Raw genomic sequence first — 19,522 nt, 5'->3', positions numbered from 1 at the left:
CTATCAACTAAATGCAAGGAATGGACAGATATTTCTCTCGACAGTGTTTTAGGTCATCCATCAATGAACATATATCTAACATGTGGCAATAAACTATATCTGTATGTTTCATACATTAAGTACATGAGTGCTAGAAGGAATTCTAGTGATACTCCATTTTGCTAATCAGAAAATGGAAGCACAGGAAACTACAACCTAGTAAAACTTAGAAGACAAGCATGGAAGATGATCTTCAAAAAGACAAATTCCTACAAAGTACACACTAATCCCAAATGGAATGCCTCATAGGTCTACTGATTTTTCATTACACAACTGATGTGCAGTCAAACCTATGGGGGAAAAAATCATTTTAGGAAGTTGAGGGAGTTAAGCAGGGTTGCTGACAAGATGTGGGACTGAGAAAGATCCACAAGGAAAAGAAGTGTGTACTTGAGTACGTGACCTTATATAGGAATACCTCATGGGTAAGTGGTAACAAGTATGTAATAAGTTTGGTTGTCACCTACCTGTATTACGTCAAGGACATTTCAGTATTTCTTACAAAACATCAGAGTTTTCCCCATTAACCTCTAGGTGGCAAATCTGTGTTCAGGACCTAAATTCAGTTTTCCCATGTTGCACTCCAAGAACATGCAAATGGAAGAAGTCAAGGGGGATGAAACTGAGGTTAAGGCATTCCAGAATCATGGAGAGCTTGCAGACAATTTGAAGCTGTTCTCTGCCACTACTGGGAACAGAATATGTGTTATTTCATTAGTCTTTACCACATTCTCTATTCTGTCTCTCAAGGTTCCCTTCACATTCAATTTTTTTCCTGTCAATGCAAATTCTGTTTCTAACTCAGGGCCCTGTTTAACTCCCACCTACATCCCCAAAGTTCTTTGGGAAACTCTACCTATTTGTTACCTTTCTCCCTTCTGAACACCAAGTTCCACTTTTCTCAAAAGTAGCACTCAAACTTGTGCTAAATTTTGATTTTTGTGGGTTTCTTTCAACTTTTATTATATAATGTTTATTGTTGAAAAATTAGAAAACATAAATAAGCCAAAAGAAAGTCATCACCCAGAGACATTTACATACATATCCTTCAGACACGTTTGTGTGTTTTTACAAAAATAGCAGCACTCTGAATCTTCACATAATAATGCCATCATTCCATGTCAATGCTCTCCAATGAAACCATTTAATGACTACTTTAATATTTCACTTTAAGCGCATGATACAAAGTACTTAACAAAAGTTCTATTCTTATAAACATGGGTGGTTTCCTATTTTAGGCTATTATAAGCAATCTTGCAATGAAAATACTTTCTTAAAAGACATTTATGTGTGTACTTGTCTAATGGTTTCCTTGGGATAAATTATTAGAAATGAAATTGCTAAGCCAAAAGGCACAGAGCCCATCACCATCCCTTTCAGGTCTTTTTATTCATATTGCCAACTTATCCTCCAAAAAGGTTATTCCACTTTACTCTCCTTTTTATTTATGCATCATTCAAAAAATATTTATTTTGTGCTTACTTTGTGCTAGGCACTATTGACACAATCGTAATTAACATAACAGACATAGTCCCTGCCCTCATGGAGCTTACAATCTAAAGGAAGAGGTAGATAACAAAACCCACACTATCACAGATTCTTCATTATAAGCTGAGGTAAGCTAAGAAGGAAAAAGCACAGGGCTTTTCAAAGATCACAGAAATTTTAGAAGAACTTGATTTAGCCTAAAGGGCCTGGAAGAGTTTCCACAGGAAGAACGGTTCTGAGCTGGGGCTAAGGTTTTCTGTTGTGAATGAGGTGAAACCAACTTGTGGAGAATTTTGAGTTAACTATTCTAGGCAGAGGGAGCAGCATGGACAAGGCCCCTGAAAAGGGGAGGAACACGACCCATTTAAAAAAATGTAATTAAGCAGCTAACTGTGGCTGAGGCACAGAGGTGGTGGAAAGAGTAAGGCGGAGGCTGGACCACACAAACCCTCCAGCAACAGCAGCAGCTGGCTTCCTCCACTCTCACCAACTGGTAAAGCCAACATTCAATAATCCGGGCTAGAACAGTCACAGGGCAATCAAAACCTAAAGAACTCACAACTGAATAATGACACAATAAACGGTAAATCAGAAAAATTGATGTAAATAAAAGTTAACTTGAATCAGGAATGCATTTTCAATGTGTTCCAGAACTTTCAAGCATACAATGTCATATATTTCAAATAATATAATTAGCTAAATATGACAGTTTAATAGTTGTCTAAAATATCTGCATGCTCCTGAAAAGCAAATCACATGAAAAATTTCTTGACTTTAACATATAATATGCTAAGACTAAGTCAATTAAAAAGTTTTTAAGTTTGTCAAAGAAATTTTATAACCATATTTAATCCGAAATATATAAATGTGATTTAAAGTCCTACTCTGGAGAAAAAGGTGCTCCACTGACTTACAAAGACTTTAATTAAGCAAATTTTCTTTATCCCAACTTAGATCTTTTTTTTTAGTTTATTTATTTGTTTGTTTATTTATTTTTTAAGAGAGAGTGAGAGAGAGAGCACAAGCTGGGGAAAGAGGGAGAGAAGCAGAGACAGAATCCCAAGCAGGTTCCACACCATCAGCACAGAGCCTGATATGGGGCTTGAACTCACAAACTGAGTACATGACCTGAGCCAAAATCAAGAGTCAAGATACTTAATGGACTGAGCCACCCCAGAGCCCCTCCAACTTAGACTTTCTTATAGAGATCATCTTCCAAATAATTAACGGTTAAAATCAGTGTTTTAATATTTTTTAAACAATCAAGTTTTAAAAGACATCAAGTATTCTTTTTGCAGTGTTTTAATCCATGTAGATATGCATAATTTCAAGGATACTGCTTAGTAATTAATTAGATTGTAAGAAAAAACTCTAGCACAAAATTACATCTCTAAGTGATCAGGGTCCTGAGTAATGGAGATACAAAGAAGTTCAAAAGGGTCACTGCTCATCAACCTCTCATAACTAAAGAGAGCAGAATTCAATCTGCTATTTGTGAAAATGAAAAGACTGCATAAAAAATATCTTTCAAATATTCCCTATCAAAATTGGGAATGCCTATGAACATGCCACTGTTTATTCTGTATAAAATATCCCTTCTACCCCTCAAAAGCCTTTTTTTTTTTTTGCTTTAAGATTTAAAGATGCTTCTTCTGAAAATTATCTCAATACAAGATCCAAGTTTTCCACTATTTACTGTCCTCACTAAAGTTCACCTGTATATACCAGAGAAACTTTCTAAACCTCACTGTTGATTAGCCCATTCCAAAGTAGAATTCTTCAGCAATACACAATTCATAAGACAGAGGCCAAAATAGTCATCACAAATATACTTTGAAATAGGTATTTTGAAATATAAATATAAAAACTTTCCACACCATTATTTTTCCTAATGATTAATCTCTAGATTTAAAAAAAAAAATAGAAGTTTTCAAACCAATGATGTGTGCAGCCCATCTCATGACACAGTCATTTAAGCTTCTCATCTGCAAAACACAATGCAGTAAGTTATCAAAAAGGAGAAAGAAAACACAGGAGGTCTCAACTGGTTTACAAAATAAAAACCATAAGCATTACAAAACATGTAGTGCCAAATATTAAAGGCTGCACACTTTGCTGAATATCTCTTAACTCCTCTTGATTGTAAAAGTAACATAAGATCAATGTAGAAAATCTGGAAAATATGGATAAAGGAAAATGTATGCCTGTAACCTTACCATTCAAATGGAATTGTTAGTATTTGGGGTTTTTCCTTTCAGTATTTCTTCTATCATATACAAGTAAGTAAGTAAGAAATACACATGCCTGCATACTTTTTCTTTAACAAAACTGGATATTATGTTTGCATTTTAATCTTTTGTGTACTTAACATGTGGTAGGGTAGGTATCTCTGACTTGGTGCACGGACGGAAAAAAAGTCATCCTGACTTTTAAATTCTTTCTAAAACATGATTTTAACAACATATTATATGGATGTGTCATAATTTATTTAACCATTTCCCTACCTTGGGACATTCATGTTCTTTCCAACTGTTTGATATAACAAACAAGACTGTCATAAAGACATTTAAAACCTGTAATAGCTTTGATTATATTCTCAAGATGTATTTCAAGAAGTAGAATTACTATGTTAAAAGGTAATTTGAAATGGCCAAGAATCACCTCCTTAAAAGAGAGCTTTGTTCTACAAGATTTTAAGCTATACAAAATTCACAAAACTTATAATTACATGGCATATGTTTATAAGTACATTTTTTAAATCATAAAAATTTTAATATCTAAAAAATCAGAAATTATAGTAACAGGAAATAGAATCAGTTATGTTTTAGCATACACTTGTGGAAAAAATTAACTTAAACACCACACTATATACTTAATCTGTTCTAAATGAGAAGACACAGAATGTTAGTAGCAGAAGATGAAAAATTATCTCAACTAGTTAAGAAAAAGACAACATCAGAGAGAATGGAAGGGTAAGCCCAGAATAGGAGCTTAGGACAAAGACCTTTCCTCCAATAAATGACAAATACTACAAGTCTTTCTCTCTGTCTCTCCCAGAAAGCAATTTAAAGCCCAATTCTTCTTATCCCCCTTCATTTTAACCCTTGACATTGACCCTATTTAAATTTTCTGAACAAGTAAGAATTTTGTTACACTAGTTCCACAGATAATTTCTAGCTCTCAAATCTCAAGAAGACTAATTTCTTAAAAGTCCAAACCTCATACTTTGAAATAAAATGCTAATGTTTGAGATCTGCAAAAGAAAGACAACTTTTCTCTTTTAATACTTACTCAGCATGAGAAAGTTTTACTTCTTCCCTTTGTCTTGCAGAATAATTTAGGTTCCCCCCTAAAACACAAATAAGCACAGAACCTTTTCTATAAAACTACTAAAATTAAAATTCAAACATTCACACACACACACACACACACACACACACCCCACATTTATATTAGTATACCTTAAAGTAACACAAAAGGCTACAGAAGATGAGAAAGAAATAGTTTATCTCCTGGAACCTTCCCAAGGGGGGGCAGGGGTGGAATGTACTTTAAGAATCTTTATATGATACAAATACAAATAATCACTGTATAATGTGAGCTTTGTTTTTTTTAAGCTTGGACTTACGTATTTCATTACATCGTGTTAACTGGGACATTGTATTAATATTCAATAATAGCGAAAACTAAGAGAAACTAAAGGAAATGACCTAAAATAATTTAATTAGCAAGTACACACATTTTTCTAGGTACATAACAACCTTTCAGGGCAAGCAAGTTAGAAAAATTAATAAAGGTAACATCAAAACCTTATAAAAAACAAAGAAAATGGGGTGCCTGCGTGGCTCAGTCAGTTAAGCGTACAACTTCGGCTTAGGTCATGATCTCAAGGTTCGTGAGTTCCAGCCCTGCATTGGGCTCTGTGCTGACAGCTCCTGCCTGGAGCCTGCTTTGGATTCTGTCTCCCTCTCTCTGTCCCTCCCCTGCTCACTCTCTCTCACTCTCTCTCTCTCTCCAAAATAAATAAACATTAAAAAAAATTTTTAAAAGAAGTACAAATGCATATAGAAGATACAGCAAAAGAAAAATTGTGTAACACCTCATTCTCTATCAAACACTTTAAACCTTAAATTCAAACTGTAGCTATAAATATGTGCACTTTTTTAAAATATGAGACAATAACACAATAATGGCTTTAAGTTACTTTAAAAATGCCATACTTTTTTTATGCTAACATAAAAAAGAACATCGAAAATGTTATATTACAAAACTTAAACTGGCCAGAGAGAAAATGACAACAATTTTAATAAATATGAAGTTCCAGAACACATAATTATATGTTAAATAATGAATTGTGTTTCTATCACTACGAATGGAATGTCATTATTACATAACTAAAGCAATGGGCTCTAAAGAGGCATGTAGACAATCCAGGGACCCCACAAGATGATCCACGGTGGTTTAAGAAGAAAATGTCTGAATTCTACTTACCTCGAGCACGATTCACCACATAGAGTAAGACCACAGATAAAAGTGACACTGAAAGTGGAAAAAAACAGGTCCTTAAAAAACATGTACTTCTTCCCAATGATTCCTATGTAATCATAATTACAAAGTAAAACTTAGAGAAATCTTTACTGACCGGCATTTAAAAATACAAACACTACTGGGGTACCTGGGTGGCTCAGTCAGTTAAGCGTCGGACTCTTAATTTCAGCTCAGGTCATGATCTCAAGGTCATAATATTGAGCACCATATTGGTGCTGAGATTCTTTCTCTCCCTCTCCCTCTGCCTCTCCCCTCCCCCCATACTCCCTATCCCACACATGCATTCATACTCTCTCTCAAAATAATAATAATAATAAAAAACACTATTCACATTAGTTTTCAAAAATCACTAAAAATTATTTACACTCCATTTTTTCCCATGGGCTACATGAGACCAGGCATGGCAGGCCAGAAACAAAGAAGCTGAGACAGAAGGGGCTGATCTACCCACGGATCATCCCTGTAGCTCTTTCCTCTCCCTTTTAAGTGGTAGTCCTTCCTTACACTTCCAAAAAGTCCTGCCAGCACCCTACTTATCTTTTTACAGAGAACCAAACAGAAGTAATCCTTCCAGTCTGAAAACATCATATCCATTTTACAAATTCACCAAACATGAGAACGTGGTCATTTGAATCCCAGAAGCCCAGAGCCAGGGAAAACCTCAGAAAGTCAGGACTTGGCTTTTTACCTTAACAGGTGAGGCACACTTTGTTTACTTTAAGTTAATATGGCAACAAAAACATTTTTAAATGGCATGGTGTCAGGTTTGAGAATCAAATATATGTGGAATTGTGGACTGAAATTAAACCACATGTTGCAGCATCAAAAACAGACAAAAATACTTTCATTACCTAGTTGTGAATTCTGTATCATTTACTTTTTAAAAACAAATAATACATTTTTAAAATATGATGTGCTTACTCTAAGAGTATGAGATAATATAATACAGTCAGGCTTTGCATAACAATTATCTACAAATACCACATTTCAAGTATAAATTGTCTTTAATCCCTGTAAATGAGGTCTGATAAAAATCATCACTAGGGTTTGCCAATTAAACACATGTTAAAGCATAATGGATGGATAAAGAAGATGTGGTTTATATATACAATGGAATACTACTTGGCAATGAGAAAGAATGAAATCATGCCATTTGCAGTAATGTGGACGGAACTGGAGGGTGTTATGCTAAGTGAAATAAGTCAGTCAGAAAAAGACAGATACCATATGTTTTCACTCATATGTGGATCTTGAGAAATTTAACAGTAGACCATGGTGGGGGGTGGTAAGGGGAAAAAAAAGTTACAATCAGAGAGGGAGGGAGGCAAACCATAAGAGACTCGTAAATACTGAGAACAAACTGAGCGTTGATGGGGGTGGGGGAGAGGGGAAAGTGGGTGATGGGCATTGAGGAGGGCACCTGTTGGGATGAGCACTGGGTGCTGTATGGAAACCAATTTGACAACAAATTATATTAAAAAAACAGAAATGTCATGATGAAAAAAATAAATAAAGCATAATAGACAACTTGGTATGTTATATAAGAACTTTTCTCAGGTAAATACAACTATATGTATGGTGAAGCCTACCACAGGAAAAATACTAGTTTATTTTTGTAGTTTTCAACAGTTTCCTAGTATTTCCTATTTTTTTTTTATTTATATATGAAATTTATTGTCAAATTGGTTTCCATACAACACCCAGTGCTCATCCCAAAACGTGCCCTCCTCAGTACCCATCACCCACCCTCTCCTCCCTCCCACCCCCCTTCAACCCTTAGTTTGTTCTCAGTTCTCAGCAGTCTCTTATGCTTTGGCTCTCTCCCACTCTAACCTCTTTTTTTTTTTTTTTTTTGTTCCCCTCCCCCATGGGTTTCTCTTAAGTTTCTCAGGATCCACATAAGAGTGAAACCATATGGTATCTGTCTTTCTCTGTATGGCTTATTTCACTTAGCATCACATTCTCCAGTTCCATCCACGTTGCTACAAAAGGCCATATTTCATTTTTTCTCATTGCCACGTAGTACTCCATTGTGTATATAAACCACAATTTCTTTATCCATTCATCAGTTGATGGACATTTAGGCTCTTTCCATAATTTGGCTATTGTTGAGAGTGCTGCTATGAACATTGGGGTACAAGTGCCCCTATGCATCAGTACTCCTGTGTCCCTTGGATAAATTCCTAGCAGTGCTATTGCTGGGTCATAGGGTAGGTCTATTTTTAATTTTCTGAGGAACCTCCACACTGCTTTCCAGAGCGGCTGCACCAATTTGCATTCCCACCAACAGTGCAAGAGGGTTCCCGTTTCTCCACATCCTCGCCAGCATCTATAGTCTCCTGATTTGTTCATTTTGGCCACTCTGACTGGCGTGAGGTGATACCTGAGTGTGGTTTTGATTGGTATTTCCCTGATAAGGAGCGACGCTGAACATCTTTTCATGTGCCTGTTGGCCATCCGGATGTCTTCTTTAGAGAAGTGTCTATTCATGTTTTCTGCCCATTTCTTCACTGGGTTATTTGTTTTTCGGGTGTGGAGTTTGGTGAGCTCTTTATAGATTTTGGATACTAGCCCTTTGTCCGATATGTCATTGGCAAATATCTTTTCCCATTCCGTTGGTTGCCTTTTAGTTTTGTTGGTTGTTTCCTTTGCTGTGCAGAAGCTTTTTATCTTCATAAGGTCCCAGTAATTCACTTTTGCTTTTAATTCCCTTGCCTTTGGGGATGTGTCGAGTAAGAGATTGCTACGGCTGAGGTCAGAGAGGTCTTTTCCTGCTTTCTCCTCTAAGGTTTTGATGGTTTCCTGTCTCACATTCAGGTCCTTTATCCATTTTGAGTTTATTTTTGTGAATGGTGTGAGAAAGTGGTCTAGTTTCAACCTTCTGCATGTTGCTGTCCAGTTCTCCCAGCACCATTTGTTAAAGAGACTGTCTTTTTTCCATTGGATGTTCTTTCCTGCTTTGTCAAAGATGAGTTGGCCATACGTTTGTGGGTCTAGTTCTGGGGTTTCTATTCTATTCCATTGGTCTATGTGTCTGTTTTTGTGCCAGTATTTCCTATTTTTAACGAATAAATCATTACAGGTAAAAATTAAATTATAAGACTAAGAATAAAAGCAATTAAAAGCTGCCTAATGAATAAACCATGAGCACTCACACCTAAATCATACCAAATTCTATACATTCACACCAGGAACATACCTGGCACCCTTTAAATGGTTCCACTTCAAAGAGGATAATGTTTCCTAAAAACTGTATTTAAAACAGAATATGAAGCAAATTCCACTACTACTTTTAAAAATAGGCATCTCCTTAAAAAATGCTTGGGAATCCTCATAGAACTAGAAAACCACTGGCTGGAAAACTTCGATGTACAGACTAAGAAATAGGCAAATCTGAGAGGTACATTTTAGGGATTTGGTTTAAAAGAGGGAAAATGAGAACAAGAACAACAAAAACCTAAAAGTATAAATAAAACATTCTGCTACACTTTATAAGAAACTAAATGTTGCCACATCACACTTACAAGAAACACAGGCAATGAAGAAAACTTCTAAAAACAAATATCCCCGAGTATCCAATATCATGCCAGCAATAATGGAAATGATCGCCAACCCAAGATTCTGAATGGACTGCATGCTACAATTCAAGAAATATAAAAACACATTTCAATTTAGAAAGTCTTCACACACAGAATAACAATTCACTTTAAACATTAGTATCTATAAACGACATACTATTAGTATCAAAAGGTGTTTTCAACCAGGAACGACCTGATTAGAATTGTTTTTTATCCCATGACTGTTTCTGCTACTAGATGTTATGCTCAAAGGTAAGGGAGCCTGTCTTATTAAGTGAAGTATGAACTCAATACTTTCCTGCTGAATGAAAGAAAGAGCTAAGTGAATACCAACACGGGTGCAGTTTCCCCCTTCTGCTTTTTGGGCCAGAGACCAGGCCTCAATATCTCACTCAGAAGGCCTCAGATAAACAGGCAGCCAATGTCAATGTCAGAAATCACTTCTAATGGGTTAGCTTAACTCCAGCTTTCTTGTGGAGGCTTGGAGCATTTCTGTTGCCACAATATCACCCATAGATTAAACCAACTTCTCCAGTGATTTCCAGGTTCAGAGCTGTCCCAGAAGCCTGAAGGTGACTGGATTCAGGAGACGTAGAGTTTTACACGATAATTAAATTGATACAGCAGAGAGAGACATTATGGTGCAAACACTTACAAGCCATATGCGGTTCCTAGCTGATGTTCAGGAACTACAAACGCCACCATTGGCCACAATGCACAGGCAAGTAACGAATAGGAGATTCCCAGGAGACACTGTAGAAAGCAATACCAAAAAGGAAAAAAGCTTAACATTAACCAAAAGGTGATTTTCCTTTGATGCAGATTAGCTAGAGTGACTTAAGAGCAAATATATCAACATTCATACAAAATTTATTGCAATTATGCTAAAATTCACATTTGATACACACACACACACACACACACACACACACACACACACACAGTCTTAACCATTTTATATTACATACCTATATAACTGACTGGGCCCAGAGTACAATTAAGGAGTAAATAAGAAAATAAAGGTAAATTGCAAAAAATTATTACCAATGTTTCAGGCAAGCTAATTTTCCAGTACTGATTAATTACAAATTAAGCAATCAAGGCAACATCACACCAACAATCCATTATCTTACCTCTGGGTAACCAACACCTAACTGAACGGCATGGCAGAGAACTATCTATCACCTAATGCAGACTTTTCTTTAGTTAAAAAGAAACCTTATGATTTAAGTTTAAATAAGATCATCTAAACCTATCATACTGGCAAAGATTAAAACATGGCCAGCACCCAACATGGCTAGGATACTAAAAAACACACACATTTGTGTATTATTGGTAAAGCTATAAATGGGTAAAAACTTTTTAGATAAGTTTCATGATGTCTATCAAGATGTCACATGCACAAATCCTCTGTTACAGCATTTCAACTTCCAAGAATCTGCCCTATGGAAATCTCACTAAGAGTGCAAACATATACACTCATTAAGCCTGTGGTCTTTAAAATGACATTCTGGGGTGCGTGGGTGGCTCAGTTGGTTAAGTGTCCAACTTTAGCTCAGGTCATGATCTCACAGTTCATGGGTTCAAGCTCCGCGTCGGGCTCTGTGCTGACAGCTCAGAGCCTGGAGCCTGCTTCAGATTCTGTGTCTCCCTCTCTCTCTGCCCCTCCTATGCTCATGCTCTGTCTCTGTCTCTCAATAATAAATAAAAGTTAAAAAAAAAAAAGAGTTTTAAAATGACATTCTAAAGAACAATAACAAAAATCTGATGAATTCGTTGTCACTTTTTAACCTTCTAGGAGTTAAAGACAAAAGAATGCAAAATCATGAATCCTGGGCTGATAGGTTTTTTTGTATGTTTCTTTGTTTTTTTGCCACCTATGATGAAAGTACAGAAAAATAAATGAAACTAATACGCATTTTGGCTTTTATAAGACTACTTTATTTCAAATTCGATTTCAGCATTGAGATTACTGTTAAATAAGCCAAATAAATTAAAAATACCTTATGCATTAATAATTAATATTTACTTTAAAAATAGCTATTTTGTAGAAATTAAAATCAAGGCATGTTTTTTCTCACTGTCACAAGCTCTGCTATCAGAAGAGCTGAGTGTGGCTCCGGACCTGCACTCTACAGAGTCTTCCCTAAAGCCCTGATCCCCACAAACATCAACAATGATATTACCATAGCAATCCAAGGATTCCACAGCGTGAAGGCCAGCAAGATGTGGGCAGCAAGAGTGGTAACCACTGCACACAAAACCCAGATGATGTTCTTCCCTGTTTTATCCACCAGGAGCCCAAATATTGGGGACATCGGAGCTGATATGACATACACAATACTGTCCAGAGAATATAAAAGATATTTAATGAAATATATCACATCCAGAAAGTCCCTAAAATCACTAGACAAAGCAAATCCTAGCTCATTTTATTTAGCATTCTTCTAAAATGGTCATCAACAAACAGAAATTTAAAGATATAAAGGGTGGTCCAAGATTTCTTTGGTTTTCCATTAATGCAAAGATGGCCTCTCAGGATCAAGTACCAATATAATCTTGGTTTCACACTATGGATGTTAAGTCGCATGTCTTTTTTATCTATTAGGACATTTGGTTATAATTATAGACCCACACTAAACACACAATAAGCATTTACAGAATTAATGAAATACCTGTTAACAGCACTTGCTGCCTGGGGAGAAAATCCAAATTTCTCTATAAAGAAAACTCTAAAATAAAAGAGAGAGAGACAGAAATAAGCACTTTAGAGTGAACTATTGTTTATAATTAAACTAAATAAAAACTCAAGTTTAGTCAACTTTTCCTTTTTTTTTTAATTTTTTTTAAATTTTTTTTTAACGTTTATTTATTTTTGAGACAGAGAGAGACAGAGCATGAACAGGGGAGGGGCAGAGAGAGAGGGAGACACAGAATCTGAAACAGGCTCCAGGCTCTGAGCTGTCAGCACAGAGCCCGATGCGGGGCTCGAACTCACGGACCGTGAGATCATGACCTGAGCCAAAGTCGGACGCTTAATCGACCGAGCCACCCAGGTGCCCCAACTTTTCCTTCTTGATACTACTTTCCCATCTTATTTAACATTCATCTTCAAGCAACTGGAGCTAAAGCTTTAGTATTTATATAAATACTTCACTAACTAAATAAAATATATTGATGTCAATTTTTTTCGTTTTATTTTATTTACTTCTTTTTTTTAAGTGTATTTATTTATTTTGAGAGAGAGAACCAGTGGAGGAGGGGCAGAGAAAGAGGGGGAGACAGAGGATCCGAAGCAGGTTCTGTGCTCACAGTAGAGAACTCCCGAACTGAGAGATCATGATCTGAGCCGAAGTCAGATACTTAACTGACTGAGCTACACAGGCGCTCCATTTTGTTTTCATTACTTTTATTTGAAAAAATGTTTTTAATGTTTATTTTATTTTTGAGAGAGAGAGAGACAGAGCATGAGCTGGGGAGAGGCAGGAGAGAGGGAGACACATAATCCGAAGCAGGCTCCAGGCTCTGAGCTGTCAGCACAGAGCCCAATGCAGGGCTCAAACCCACAGACTGGGAGATCATGACCTGAGCAGGAGTCGGACGCTTAACCGAACTGAGCCACCCAGGCGCCCCCAATTTTTTTCATTTTAAAAATACAGCAAACAGTACACATAAGTTTTCAGAAAATCAACTGTATTACTACATGATATTAAGAGTGCTTCTTTCCCTTAAAGTAGGACCGGATAGGTTCTTTGCAAAATAATGTATGTGACTTTGTGTCAAAGTCACAGACAGTCTCAATTTAAAGGTTCTGATTACAAAGACACTCAGTACATATACACTCATACACTGCTCTGTTTAAGCAGCTGCCAATGGAAAGGGAGAGGCAGGTGACAGAGCAAAAAAGAATGATTTTGAACCCTGGTATAATTATAATCCTAGCAAATGGAAATGTGCCCAGGCACAATGAGCCAAAGTACTGTTTCCATTTTCAAGAAAAAGCTTCCAAACAAAGGAATAAAGAGGAAATAAAAAAGAATTCTAGTCCAATATAAAGCATTAAAATAAAGCTGTATTATGAATCAAAAACTATTATTAGGTATTTCATCAAAAAAAATAATTAAAACCATTAAGCCAAATACTAAATCTTAAAGCAAACAAAATCAGTTGTATGCCAGGATGTAAAACAATTCCTGTGTAAATATAAACTGTAACTGTAAAAGCAAGATTCATAGCTAAAAATATTACATTTATGTGATTAAATTCTCATTATAATTTAGCCAACAAAAATGGAATCCTAGGGAATACTCACTTCCCAAGTCCAATGAAAGGGAAGACTGCCACGTAATAGCAGACACAGATGATAAATATCAGCCACAGGGGTAAGGAGAAGTCCTTCACATCAGTTAACTTAATAACTTCACCTTAAAAAGAAAAGGAAGAAACTATCAGCATAATTTTGCATATCTAGGTCAAGATTATTTTTCTTTTATCATGTGATAAACCTTTACCATTCAGTTTACAAAATACTTTTCTCAGTAAATTACTGGAACATAGTTTCTGGGAAAACTTAAAAAGACATTAGAAAAAGCAAAATCTAAGATTAGTGTCTACTTTCCTGCTCCTCTTCAAGAACACTCATCATTTTGCATTTAAATACAGGAATGTAAATGCTGTCAATGCTTAAGGGGAAAAAAAATGTACCCCAAAATTTAGACAAGTAGAAATAGGTTGGGAAATAAAAGATTAAAAAAAAAACAAAAAACATGTATTAAGCCTCACTGGGATATAACACTACATTAGGAACTTATCTCATTGTAAATTATCCTCAAAGGTCTGCAATTCCCAAAGCCCCACTTTTCTTGCGTTTAGACCTACCTGTTTTTCCTTGTTCTTTATGAAGGATTCGTTCTGCTCTCTGATCCAAGTAAGCGAGAACCAAGGCACAGATTAGTGAAAGAACACATGTTATACCTCCTATAATAGAAAAAATGTAAAAGAAAGACGTTTTTAAAAGAGAATCAGACTTGGCACAAAAAACAGACACATATACCAACGGAATAGAATAGAAACCCCAGAACTAGACCCACAAACGTATGGCCAACTCATCTTTGACAAAGCAGGAAAGAACATCCAATGGAAAAAAGACAGTCTCTTTAACAAATGGTGCTGGGAGAACTGGACAGCAACATGCAGAAGGTTGAAACTAGACCACTTTCTCACACCATTCACAAAAATAAACTCAAAATGGATAAAGGACCTGAATGTGAGACAGGAAACCATCAAAACCTTAGAGGAGAAAGCAGGAAAAGACCTCTCTGACCTCAGCCGTAGCAATCTCTTACTCGACACATCCTCAAAGGCAAGGGAATTAAAAGCAAAAGTGAATTACTGGGACCTTATGAAGATAAAAAGCTTCTGCACAGCAAAGGAAACAACCAACAAAACTAAAAGGCAACCAACGGAATGGGAAAAGATATTTGCAAATGACATATCGGACAAAGGGCTAGTATCCAAGATCTGTAAAGAGCTCACCAAACTCCACACCCGAAAAGCAAATAACCCAGCGAAGAAATGGGCAGAAAACATGAACAGACACTTCTCTAAAGAAGACATCCGGATGGCCAACAGGCACATGAAAAGATGTTCAGCGTCGCTCCTTATCAGGGAAATACAAATCAAAACCACACTCAGGTATCACCTCACGCCAGTCAGAGTGGCCAAAATGAACAAATCAGGAGACTATAGATGCTGGCGAGGATGTGGAGAAACGGGAACCCTCTTGCACTGTTGGTGGGAATGCAAATTGGTGCAGCCGCTCTGGAAAACAGTGTGGAAGTTCCTCAGAAAATTAAAAACAGATCTACCCTATGACCCAGCAATAGCACTGCTAGGAATTTATCCAAGGGACACAGGAGTACTGATGCATAGGGGCACTTGTACCCCAATGTTCATAGCAGCACTCTCAACAATAGCCAAATTATGGAAAGAGCCTAAATGTCCATCAACTGATGAATGGATAAAGAAATTGTGGTTTATATACACAATGGAATACTACGTGGCAATGAGAAAAAATGAAATATGGCCTTTTGTAGCAACGTGGATGGAACTGGAGAGTGTGATGCTAAGTGAAATAAGCCATACAGAGAAAGACAGATACCATATGGTTTCACTCTTATGTGGATCCTGAGAAACTTAACAGGAACCCATGGGGGAGGGGAAGAAAAAAAAAAAAAAAAAAAGAGGTTAGAGTGGGAGAGAGCCAAAGCATAAGAGACTGCTGAGAACTGAGAACAAACTAAGGGTTGATGGGGGGTGGGAGGGAGGAGAGGGTGGGTGATGGGTATTGAGGAGGGCACCTTTTGGGATGAGCACTGGGTGTTGTATGGAAACCAATTTGACAATAAATTTCATATATAAATAAAAAAAATAAATAAAAAAAATAAAAGAGAATCAGACTGAAGGTTCCCAAGAGGCAGCACCTTACCTAACAGCAGAAAACTTAGCAACTAAAAGGGATAGCATCTAGACACATATAAGAAAATCCTACAGGTACTAAATCAGGACAAAAGAAAAGGAATAGCATGTGGTAAGAACTCAACAAACAACAGTCACTCTTACTAATATTATTTCCCAATAGAAGGTTAGAGACTAGAAGGAAAAGCCTAGAACATACTAGTCTAGGGTTATAAAGCAGAATACAGACTTAACAAAGTGGATGACCAACTAGCAAATCAGTACTAATTCCTTAACTCAGTCTAAGCACTGATTATTGACAGATGCCAGAGGGAAAAAATTATAAAAGCAAAGTCTGATTCTGTGATCATCTCATCTTCCTCTAGATTCCTTCCCAAGTCTGTAACCCTTGATCCTACCTACCCTCTGGCAGCCCAAAGGACCCACCCTCCCCACAGCACAGTTCACCCAGGCTCTCTTTCCTTTGCATACTCAGCATCACTAGCTAATGCTAATCTTATATTATTTAAGCAAATCAGGATAAAGAGTGAATAAAGTTTATACTTCTCAAGATTTTTAAAAAGATCGGTAAAATAAATGAATCTTTAATTTCATAATGTGGTCTAGCTGAAAATTGCTAAAATGAGAGTCAGTAGACATGGGTTCTACTTCTGCCACTAACAAGCTGAATGATCTTCAACACAGAACTTAATCTCTCAGAGCTTCAACTTCTATTTGTAAAATCAGAGGTTTTGACTTGATGGCACTGATCTTTTCTGGCTTAAAATTTTTTTTAAATTCTCATATTCTCCATTGTGGAAAGGACTAGAAGGAATCCCAAAGAGCATCTGAGAGTAAAAAAGAAGTTTTATTCTTTTTATTTTTATTTATTTTTTTTTAATATATGAAATTTATTGTCAAATTGGTTTCCATACAACGCCCAATGCTCATACCAAAAAATGCCCTCTTCAACACCCATCACCCACCCTTCCCTCCCTCCCACCCCCCATCAAAAAAAGAAGTTTTAAATAAAGCATGGGATTTGGGAATGCAGGGAGGAAAAGAGGAATCCCTAGGTATAAGCTGCATGTCCAAGATTTCCTCTCCAATGCCCTCTTTCTACCAAGCTATTATCAAGGAATTATAAGGAATAAAAGATGGCACAGAATGTTCACCTCACCATCCCACAAGTCTCTGTAGGGCTCTGAAAGTGGACCTCTCACCCATCACTGGGCTCAGTTACAAAAATCTGCTGCTCAGAGAAAAAGCACAGGTGGTAACTCCAGAAGGCCTCATATGTTTCCCAGTGACCCACCAAGCAACCAGCATAACCCAAGCCTTAGCTAACGGAACTTAGGGCCAGAAGGGACCTACACAGCTTTGGTCAAACACTTGCAATTTTACAGAAAAGAAAGCTGAGACACAAAATTTAACTTCCTTGTCCAAGATGACAGAACTAGTTAGAGGCAGGACTAGAACCCAGACTCCTGACTCCCAACTTAGTGGACTTCCCACCATATGATATTACCTCTGACTTCTATAAAATCTTAGCTCTATGGGTATACAATTGAATTTGATCAAAAGGAAGTAATTATCTCTCTGCTACAGACTAGTAACACCTTACAAGCATAAAGTCTCTGTTTTCAGAGTTTTCAGACACACTCTCTTATTTGCTCAGCATGACAACACTAAAGTAGACAAGGTGGGACAAGATCCTCCATTTTAAGTAAATGGAAAGGGTGAAGGATTCACTATTTCTAATTAGGTCCAAGAACCAGGGAACTGTTCAGGTAAAACTATAACCAAAGTGGCCTATCCCTGACTCCAGTGTTCTTCCCTCTCTGCCACAATACTTCCCATGACATGCTTTCAGAAGAGACAAAACGTGGGACATCAGGATCCACTCACCAATCAGAAGTGTGACCCCAAGGGTTGTGTGACCAGCAGAACCCAACGAAGCTTCAACCTTAGAATACAGCCATCCCATGAGGTTCATGTTTACTGTACTTCCCTGAAAGAAAAGGAAAAAATACGTAATTTTCACTTGTATATACTCTGCCTTGTTCCAAAAGGATGTGAGGTGGCTAGGAGAAACAGATAAAACAGGATTCAGATTAAATAAGAGATAGATTTTTTTTTTTTTAAACACTACTAGGAAAAAACTAACAAACTAAGATAAAGCCACAGATAAGATTACTGCACACAAAAAAATGCCAGTTTATAGAAAATGCTAGTATGGAAAACAACACAATGCTAGAATTTCCTAGCAGCCAAAGCAAAAATGAAACACAACGAGTGACAAAATTCATACGGTACCTATGAATAAAATAAACTTTAGCTCAGAAAAAGCACAGCTTTTACTGATATTGACATCTAAAAAAAAAAATCATCCTGTCCATAAGAAGACAGTAAAGGTTACAGAAATATAAAAATATAGAAAATATCATCTTCATTCACTTCTTCATTCAGCAATCACTGGGCCCTGATTGAACCAGTCACTACTCTAGATATTGCAAATATAATAAAGAATAAAACAGAAAAATCTCCAGCTCTCATAAAGCTTAGACTTCAGTGGGGTAGAAGAGGAAAATATGAAGTATATTAAATTGTGAAAAGTACTTCTAAAAATAAGGAAAAAATACAGCAGGGAAGGAGAACAGAAATCTCACTGAGTAAAACTTGAGTTTTTTTTTTTTGTTTTTTTTTTTTTTTCTTTGAGTAAAAACTTGAAGGAAGCTAGTTATCAGGTGAACTGGGAGGGACAGCATATTCAGGCAGAAGGAATAGCCAGTAAGTGCACATGGCAACAGTAGGAAGGGCAGAGACTGGAACAGTGTAAGTGGACAAGAAAGAAAATGAGATGAGATCCCTGGAGAGGAAATGGTGGGGAGACAGGCTATAGGTTATAATATGGACTTTTGGCTTTTATTCTGTGTGAGATGGGAAGCCACTGCGGTTTTGAGTAGACAAGTGGCAGGATTCCATACATTTTAACAGACTTGCCCTGGCTGTTGTATTCAAAAGAGACTACAAGGGGTGATGAAGGCAGAAGTAAGGACAGGCATTAGACGGCTAGTGCAATAATCCAGAATGGAGATGAAGGGTCTTGGGACTAGGATGTCTAGCAGTGGGTATCATAAGAAGTGGTCAGAAAATAGATGAATTTTGATGGTAAAGCTATTCGGGTTTGCTATTGGAAAATGTGTGTTGAAGGGCAAGGAGTAATTTAATATAATATCTAAGGTTTTGACTGAGCAACTGGAAGAAAAGAGTTGCTCATAACTGAGGATGAGAAAACTACAGCATAAGCTGGTTTGGGGAATAACTGGTAGAAAAGCAACAGCTGGGTTTGGCCAGGTCAGGTCTGGCATGCCTACTAGATATCTAAATGGAAATGTCAAGTAGGAAGTTGC

At 36.8% G+C, this 19,522-nt stretch overlaps 1 protein-coding gene across 2 annotated transcripts in view; it reads right to left on the bottom strand.

Annotated features, from left to right (window-relative positions):
• Nucleotides 1–1,164: 1,164 nt before the first annotated feature.
• MFSD1 (major facilitator superfamily domain containing 1) overlaps nucleotides 1,165–19,522 on the bottom strand; it is a 30,854-nt gene continuing 12,496 nt past the window's right edge. Inside the window, exons 7-16 of one of the 2 annotated variants that reach the window (XM_086674601.1) lie at nucleotides 18,018–18,120; nucleotides 14,532–14,630; nucleotides 13,966–14,077; nucleotides 12,329–12,385; nucleotides 11,840–11,996; nucleotides 10,309–10,406; nucleotides 9,600–9,712; nucleotides 6,019–6,066; nucleotides 4,819–4,876; nucleotides 1,165–3,512 (exon numbers count right to left, since the gene is read on the bottom strand). In XM_086674601.1, coding sequence (XP_086530727.1) covers nucleotides 3,509–3,512; nucleotides 4,819–4,876; nucleotides 6,019–6,066; nucleotides 9,600–9,712; nucleotides 10,309–10,406; nucleotides 11,840–11,996; nucleotides 12,329–12,385; nucleotides 13,966–14,077; nucleotides 14,532–14,630; nucleotides 18,018–18,120 — 849 coding nt within the window. In that variant the 3' untranslated portion in view covers nucleotides 1,165–3,508. Of the gene's footprint in view, nucleotides 3,513–4,814; nucleotides 4,877–6,018; nucleotides 6,067–9,599; nucleotides 9,713–10,308; nucleotides 10,407–11,839; nucleotides 11,997–12,328; nucleotides 12,386–13,965; nucleotides 14,078–14,531; nucleotides 14,631–18,017; nucleotides 18,121–19,522 lie in introns of those variants that run through there. The other variant, XM_025913156.2, reaches the window with a different exon arrangement.

The sequence above is a fragment of the Puma concolor genome, chromosome C2 (assembly GCF_028749965.1).
Source record: "Puma concolor isolate L17-30 chromosome C2, mPumCon1.1.hap2, whole genome shotgun sequence".
NCBI classification, from domain to species: Eukaryota; Metazoa; Chordata; class Mammalia; order Carnivora; family Felidae; genus Puma; species Puma concolor.
The sequence above is the reverse complement of the archived record's forward strand: the minus strand, read 5'-3'. Positions and strand labels throughout refer to the sequence as shown.